The following is an 8,748-nucleotide window of genomic DNA, read 5'->3' as shown; positions in this document are numbered from 1 at the left end:
CCAGCCCCGGCCGAGCCCTAATCAGAACAAGATCCGCTCACACTCCAATTACTCAGAGACCGCAGCTTTGGCAGCCCTTGCAATAGCAATTACCCCGTGCTCCAGGAAACCGCAAGAGCAAAGAGGAATTAAGGTTTAATTTCTCTGAAGTCCACAAGAGCTCGATTAGTATCAGAGATCAGGGCTGCTCCTAAATACCAGGCAGCTGCTTCTGCTGACGGGGTGGTGAGTTGTCCTCAGCTCAAACGAGGACAAGGTCTTCTCCTCCTGCCCAGGGTCTGCCGTGGTTCGGGGGTTACGGAAGGGGCAGCGTGGAGGCGGCCTGGAGGAGCGATGAGGGGTAAGAGCAGGAGGGCTGGCCGGGCCTCGGGGACTTCTCCACAGCATCCCGGAGAGCCCAGCGGGCAGCAAACCTCCCGTGAGAGCACGGGTCAAGTTCTGTGGCTTTGCTTAATTTTGCATTTTTGGATCCCCAGAGAACAAGCCTGTGCCAGAGGAGGCGACTCCAAAACATCTTAAAATACGACTTTGTTTCTCGTCGCTCCCACGGTGAGGGAGCTGCAGACGGCCTTGGCCAAGGGCTGAAGTCCAGCCGAGCTCCTCGGTGGCCCCGAAAGCGGCGTGGGGCAGAGCGGGGCCGGCTCCGCTTGCCTCGTCCAGTCCCGCCTTCGGGGGCACTAGGTGGCATCAGCTCCGCACATTTTCCGCTCAACCAGCACCACCATCTCCCTGCCGGCCCGGCCCAGCCCTGGGCTGCGCAAAGAGGTACCGGGAGCTGCCGCGGGGAGAGGGGCGAGGGCCGCAGGGAGGACCCACCTCCACGCCTGCGGAACAGAAGCGCTTTTTGCAAAAAGAAAATCATGCTACTCGTTTTTATAACAACTCATTGCCTGAGTGACAGACGACATCCCCGGCTCCTGCCGAGGGGCAGGTCGGGCGCGGTGGAGGGCTGAGCTCCACGCTGGCCCAGGGCAGCCCCAGACCCCGTGCCCCGGTCGGGCAGGCAGAGGCCACGGCCAGGGCCGAGGCGTGAAGGCACTGGGCAAACCTTGCGGGGCTTGGACAGACCCACAGGCAAGGAAATATTAAGCCAAACCTATTAATTCCAGCATCTGCACCGCTGCATCCTCCTGCCCGGTGACCAGCCCTGCCGGGACCGGCAGCAGAGCCGGGCGGTGGCAATGCCACGGCTGCGAGGAACAACCCAACGCCCAACGGCTCTGCCGAGTGGAAGGAGAGCAGATCTTCACCGGCGGCTAAATACAGTGAGAAGAAGAATAGTGAGTGTCCCCCCGCCTCCTCGGTGCCGCTGATCAGGAATTCTCGCCTCTGGGGGAACAAAACCAGTTAGAAAGATTTTGTGCTTCCAGCGCGGCCTGCGGCAGGACAGACGGGGAGACGGTTCCCGGTGCAAACCCCGCTTACAGCTGCTCGGCCGAAGGCCAGGGATGAAGCAGATCCTCAGACTTTCCATCGTTTTAAAAAATTGCCTGCAGAGGGAAGCCTGGGTGGAAGTGGCAGGAGGCCGTCAGGGAGCAGCAGCTCTCGGTGTTTCAGGCAGACGGAATCCCGTCACCCGTGTTCACCCCACGGCACGAGGCGGCCGAGAGCCCCGCGGTGCGGACGCGGCCCGGCGCCGCTCGCCCAAGCCGTGGGCACAGGAGTCAAGCGGGCGTCAGGCCGCGAGCCTACAATTAGATCAAGGTGTGCGTTTGTTTTTTTTTCTTAACACCATTCATTTTGCAACTGAAAGTATCGGTTATTCCGAGCTGTGAATTCGGTGCCCTCCCTGTGGTAAAGCAGCACTCGGTGCTGCGCAAACAGCAGAGACAAAATGAACAGTTATTCTTGGACAATTTATTCAGAATTTTAATATAAACAGTTAATTGTTCAATAGTCTGACACACAGCAAGATTTTTTTTTTCTTACTATTCAAAGATATTTTGTGTACACGTCACTGCTTGGCTCTTACATATGAAAACATTGAAAAAATAAATCAAGGGGGAAGGTTTTTCTTTTTTTTTTTTTCCTTCCTTTTAAAAAAAATCATGGCACATTTGATCCTTTATTTGAAACAAGAGGTATCTGCAATACCATTTGTACTCTGGAACCTTAGATATGAAGTGAGAAAAGTGGGAGCAGCAAGATTAAACAAAGGAGAAAAAAAAAAAAAGACTTCCCAGAAGGTTTAACGTGTAACTGAAACTGCAGCCTGGGCGCGAGCAGAAAGCATTTGCTTTTGGCTGTGTTTGATAAAGCCGATGCGCAGCACCCCCAGCCACGCACGTCCTCAAACACGAACCAGTTCTGATACTCCACGAATAAAACCGTTCCCCAAACTGAAGCAAAAGGAAACACTTTTCCTGTTTAAACAAGTTCCTATCTTTTCAGATTTAGAAGGGGCCAAAATTCTAAATGTCTAAAATTCTCCAGCAGCCAGTTTTCGCGGGCCTCGGTTACGGGAGAAGCGTTTGGGAACTCAGATGGTGGAAGCGTCGCTGGACGCTGCCGGGAAAACCCGGATTAAGAGCAGAGCTTTGGTATCGAGTCCAGCTCAGATCTCGGTAACGAGTCCCGAGCTCAAGCTTTACTGGTGACACTGGGACAGGGGCTGGGACTCAGCGGGGCGAGCGCGTCTGTGCCCACATTGAAACTCCGCTGACGGCTCCTCTTTAGCTGCCGGAACGGCCCCGCGTCCCCCGGCCGCCCCCGCGGGGACCTCGGGGCTGTTCCCTACCATCGGCTGGGACACCGGGCTCGGAACAAAACGACTCCCAGAAACATCATTTCTTTCTGATTGCAAATCTGTTGGCAAAAAAATAACAACGCTGGAGGAGTTAATACTAACTTTTATTATACAATATTTAAAAAGTCATTTCTCTACCTGTCCCCTTATAGCTTGCATTGTGCTGCAGCTGATTTGCTGAAACTGCAAGAGTAAGTCCTTCCGTTTGAGAAGGACACACAATTTCATTTTAAGAAGAGATACACATTTACTGACAGCAGATTTGATAAAAATGGTAGCTTTAGAGTTGCTTTTGAACAGTCGGGTTCCCCCAAAAGTCGACTGTCCGACTGGCTTCACCCTTGCGATGCTCGGGACGGGACGAGGAGCCGGGGCAGGCGGGAGGCGTCAGTGCCCCGACAGCGACACCCACCTACAGAACCCCGGCAGAGGCAACACGGCGCCAAGCAGAAGGTAAGAAAAAGGCCAAATTCCATTAAGTTCACACAGAGACCAAACCAATCTTATTTTGAATTTCACGCATTTCTCAACTAACTATTTCTCGATTCCAATCCACTCAACAGCTCCTTTCCCTGGACCACGCGCACAGGGAACGACGCGGGGCGTGGGCTGTCGGGCGAGGGGAGGGGGTCCCAGCCGCCGCCGTGCCACCGGCGCTGCGAGCGTCCCCGTGACAGCGGGCAGCTCCGAGGGACGCGGCCCGGGCAGCAGAGGGTTTATCCGCAGTTTCTTGCTCACTCCAGGCTCTGGACCGATCTCACATGGATCACGGGAGCACCTAGCACAGCCTTGAGAGTAAGTTGTGGTTTGTTTTTTTTTTTTTTATGGCACAAAGATATTTTACTTTCTGACTTGTAAAACAAGATTCCAGTCTTGGTATGAGGAATCACTGCTCGCAGTGAAGGGCCCGGAATACCTCGGGGTCCGTCTTCGTATCACAGTGATGTTAAAGGGAACTCGATGGCCTCTCTCCCTCCCCAGAACGGAGGCTCAAGAATAACCGACGCAGCACCCGTCCCGCTCCTGTCTTTTCCTACTCGCCTTCATCCTTGTCACGTCAACAACACAGTAAGTAACTTTGAGATTTTTCCAAAGAGATACCAACATTATATGCAACATACTAAAATTAAGCAAAGTGTCCCATCGCTATAATACAAATTGCGGAGGAGATGGATACGCTACCCATAAATTAAGAGTACCCTTTAGCAACCTCAGAGCAGCCTCTTCCACCCCAACCCAGCTGCTTTACGACCAACAAAAATATTCTCCCTGCAGCGTGGTCTAGTTCCTGTCACCTTTCCTGGCGCAGAGTTTACGTTAGTAGCTCTTCTATTTTACAACGCAATAGAGTATTTACAAGCAGCCGACAAAGGCAGTTTCTAAGCTGGCAGCCGAGCTTTGCAACGCTGCGCCGTACTGCAAGAGAAGGACCAGATTTGCAAGAGGCGTTCAGGAAGTGGCAATTCAACGTGCAAACGCTTCTGAGAAACCTCTCCAGCCTCACGCTTCGAACACCTGCTAATAAAAACACAGCAGAGCACAGAAAGCTGGTTTTATACCTCCCGCTTCACCAGCTTTGGAGACAGCGAACCTCTGGCTGTTGCTGGCACCCTCCCCGTCCCCAGACCGCGCGCAGGAGGCTCCAGCGGCTCCTCAACAGTTGACAAGTCCGTCCTGCTGCGAGGGGGAGGTTCTCTGCCCACAACGGGCAGGATCCGACCCTCCAACGAAAGCTGCCTCGAGGACAGAGAGAGCTTCCCAGCCGCCGGTCAGGGCTGCCCTCCTCCAGCATCCTCCCTGCGCTGCCGCCTCCTCGTCACTCCGCAGCAGCCACTGCTCCCGCTGCAGCTGTGGAATTCTCACCCCGACGGGGATCTTCCCGGAGCAAACAGCAGCAGCTCCCTGACGGAGGCACGGCCCGCACCTTCCCGGGCAGGAGCCCTTGGCAACGCCCCGCACTGAGAAGGTTTCGTCAAGTACGTGCAATCGAAGCTTGTGGTCAACCCCCGGTGCCTCTGAACAAGCATCGGCGAGATCCCAGGAGGGGTTTTGGCATCCCCAGGGCGAGGATCTTCCACCAACAGAGACCAAAGCGTCGGCCGCGGGCTGGGAGTGGAGGGTTTTCCGGAAGTGAGAGCTGGGCTTTACAAACGATGTTCATTTATTCTTCCTAATTCTACAGTTCAGCGAGTGTAATCTTTAACAGCCACAAGTGGCAACCGCTAGTGTTATTTTTTTTTTGTTTCTAAAAAGGGGAAAAATATCTCCGCACTAGTACCATACACCTTTCCTCACCCTTGGCACTGTAACAGGATGACTGGGATAATCTTTAGGCGCAGCATTGGGTATAAACAGCTGCTCCATGTGGTGCCGAGTGAAGACGACCCCAAGAGCCAGGCGAAAGCGCTGTCTGGCCACAAGACAAGTCCCTCGTCCAGTGACCCGCGTGCTGCAAATCGGGCGCACCCAGAGGGCCAACCAATATCAACTGAATTTCAAAGCCAGGCCCAATACAAGGTTCCAAGGTTTGTTTATAGAAAAGATCTTCTTTTCCCACAGTTACGATCACTGCAATTTCAAATGTCACCCAAACAAGGACATGCCGGGGAGGGTTTATTGCAGGAGGTCCCATCCCACCGGCAGGAGCCCGGATCACCCGCGCGCAGCCAGAAGGGCAGTGACCAGGACGCCCCCATCCACCGGCAGCGCCGAGGGCTGGGCGCAGTCCCTGCTCCGGAGGGAAGCGCTCTGCTCCTCTCCGTTCACTAACGCCCCAACATTTAAACGGCTCTTTTGTTCTCTTTTTTTCCTTTATCACAACGGAACTAAGAGGATGATATCAAAATATCACATCCAAAGTTGTAAGTCGGTTCCTTTGGTGGCTACCGCTCGGGTTGGCGATAACCGGTGACGAGCCGTTCTCCTGCCCCTCCCCTTCGGCGAATGGTCCCTGGTATTGGAATCGGCTGATATTGATTTTCCCTGATCCACAATAGGTCCAGACCAGAATATTTAAACAGGTTCAGAGGTGCGTAGTATTAAAAATATCCTTAAGAAACACTGAGGTAGACTGCACCAGAACAGGACAAAAATAATCCCACCACATCCACCTGCCAAGATTTTACGGATACAAATTTACATGTTCTGTGTGTTTAAGGAAACAAATTGTTGTTTGTTGTTTTTTTTTTTTTTTTTAAACTGTGTTTTATATATTAAAATAAATAAAAAATTTCTAATAAGAAAAACTTCTCTTCCTTAGAAAAGTGTGAGAATATGTCTTCTTTCCTGCAGTGTGGTACAGAGCTGCTAAACAGTTACTACTTCATGAAGCAGAAGAAATGTAAACGAGGCCTTTTGAAATCGAAGGTTCCTACCCCTGTCTGGACTGTCCACCTGCCACCCACCTTTGTGAGCACCCGGCACCCTCCACCTTTGGCCGAACCGACCCCCTTCACCCAGCGCAAAGGCCCTGCAGCTCCTGGGGGTGCTCAGGGTCCGTCGTCCTCCCCTGCCCTCGCACCGACGGGCTGAGCTACGGCGCGGGGCAGATCGAGAGGCGCTTCCCACCCAGCTCCTGCCAGGAATAAACAGCCACACACCGGCTCGGCCTCCCCACTCGCACTGAGTCGGGAGAAGCTCCTTTCCTCCTGGCAGAGAGCACGAACTGGCTCGTGGACTTCTCCCGGAGGAGCAGCGGAGGACGGAGCATCTCTCTCCCCTTTTGAAGCCACCTCCCGTATGACAAGGGCCTGCACCATCCATCACCTTCACTTCTTGCTTTAGCGCTTCTCCCTGCCAGCACGCGCCCTCAGCACCACCAGACACGTTTAGTTTCACAATTATTTTCTCACACCTTATGCTAATCGGCTCTGTCTTCTAGGCGAACAGCAGCAAAACAAAGCACAGTCCAGAAGACGAAAGTTGACGTCCCGAGGAGCTGAAAGCGGTGGCTGCGGCAGGCGCCCCGGGGAGCCCGCGGGACGCAGTGTGAGTATCTCAGGAAAACATCGAAGGCCCGCGGGCAGCAGGAGGCCAGACCCCGGAGCAGCATCAGACAGGCAGCGGGTACTAACCACAGTCACACTCAGCTTCTGCTCGACGTGCAGAGCCAAGAGCCTCGCGCTCTCCCCCCTTCACATTGGCTTTAGTGTCTCTTTTTTGGGTCAGGGTCCTCCCCTCTTGCCGCTGCTCCTGCGGCACAGCGCGCGCAGAAGGCCAAGCCGGGGGCGCAGGGGCACAGGAGCAGCAGGACCAGGATGTTCCGGTGTCCTTCAGCCCCCAACGACCAAGCAAAGTCCCAACTACGTTATCTCAGGGCTTCGGCTGGAGGCAGCTGGCTGCAGGGGATCAATCGGGGAACTGCGCTAGAAAGCCTTGTCGAGTATAAACTCAACACGGGCTTCGTAGCTCCTGAAAGGGTCATCCGCTAAAATTAGTTCATTCTGAAATCTCTGGACCACTTTAAGACCAAACAGTCCCCCAAATTCTCCCCTCCCCGAAAGGATCATAAACAGTCAATAATTTATATGAAGTTAAAATTTAAACCAAAGACATTTTTAAATATGTTACAACAAACAATATATATACTCAATGCTGCAAGGGCAGAGAACTCCGTATCTCAGGTCAGGGGACTCCTACGTCGTTTGGTCTTGAAAGTACCCACAAATCTCAGATTTCTGCTCCTTTGGCTCCCAGCACATTTTCCTCATTTGTTAATGAGAGAAAACCTACTCCCAAGAGTCCTTAGTATAAAAATAATCTGTTTAGGATTCAGTCACTCCAGGGAAATGGGAAAAAAGATAAGTACACACTTCCGAGAAGAGGAAAGCTTCTGTGAGAACATACAAAACTTATGTACAAAAAAAAAAGAAGCGTATATTTTGCTATATATATACACCCCACATATATATACTGCACACACACATACGCACACGCACGCACCCCTGGGATTGAACCCATTTAAAAGGTATGAAAGCAGCAGCTATTGGTCAATCTGAGGATCTGGCGCGTCCGACTGCTGTGTTGAATCCTTCAGCTGTAGTGAAGACTATGCCTGAAAGCCTGGAATTCTACTGGAAATGCTTTTTGTCCTGCAGAAGTTTTGTTCCGCACCGTTAACGCTGTAGCTCAGATACCAGCAAACTTCACGTCTTTTCTTGGCAAACGTGGATGCTCCTCCTTCAGTTTAACTTACACGGTCGCTTCCTGTTTTGAAACCATGGTTACAGGAGGGACAGCAGCCATGGAAACCTCTTCCATTTATGTTCACAGATAAGTCCACTGACAACCAGTCAACTTGGCAAAAAAAAAAAAAAAAAAAAAAAAAAGAAAAGTATTAATCATAAGATGATTAAAAATCTGAAGAGTTTGTAGATCTGTGTCATACACTGTGGCAGCAATAACAAGAGTCCTGAGATTTGTGGAGGGGAAAAAAGCAGACACAACCCTTGGGCCAAAGAGGAGGCGTTAGGAAGGGCTTGACCTGGGCATGGAGAGAATCCGCCCGTTTTTCTTGCCACCGTTCATGTGAGTGTAAGGTATGTGCTCTTCATAGTTCCCCTTGAGGGCCATGGAGGGTCCATTGTCCCGCCCCAGGACTTTGTCCCTCTGCGAGTACGAGGAGGGATCGAGGGGAATGCTCTCCATGTTCTCGAAGTCCATCTCGTACTCCTCCGTTTCCAGGGGTTTGTTCTCCTCACTGTAGAAGAACGAGACCTCGTGGAAGCTGGGGTGCAAGTCCTCCTTCAGCATCTCGATGATCTCGATGAAGGTGGGGCGCATTTTCGGGTTGTACTGCCAGCACATCTGCATCAGGCTGTGCCTACACCAGGAGAAAGAAGAGTCAGGGGCAGGAAGAAACAGCTTCACGTAGGCAGGGCTGGCCCGGACCAAGACCATGTCCGTGTCAGACCACCCACCACCCACGCTCCTCCTCTGACACTCCATCCCAGTTGTTTGTTCTCTTTCCAGTCTCCGTATCTGCCTGCAGATCCCGACACTCC

General features: G+C 52.5%; 1 protein-coding gene across 1 annotated transcript in view; it reads right to left on the bottom strand.

Annotated features, from left to right (window-relative positions):
• Positions 1-3,556: 3,556 nt before the first annotated feature.
• INSR (insulin receptor) overlaps positions 3,557-8,748 on the bottom strand; it is a 55,422-nt gene continuing 50,230 nt past the window's right edge. The window contains exon 21 of the mRNA XM_063358450.1: positions 3,557-8,567. Within this exon, the coding sequence (XP_063214520.1) occupies positions 8,213-8,567 (355 nt within the window). The 3' untranslated portion in view covers positions 3,557-8,212. The remainder of the gene's footprint in view (positions 8,568-8,748) is intronic.

The sequence above is a fragment of the Chroicocephalus ridibundus genome, chromosome 22, assembly GCF_963924245.1.
Source record: "Chroicocephalus ridibundus chromosome 22, bChrRid1.1, whole genome shotgun sequence".
Classification (NCBI taxonomy): Eukaryota; Metazoa; Chordata; class Aves; order Charadriiformes; family Laridae; genus Chroicocephalus; species Chroicocephalus ridibundus.
Note: the sequence above shows the minus strand (reverse complement) of the source record. Positions and strands in the feature narration are given on the sequence as shown.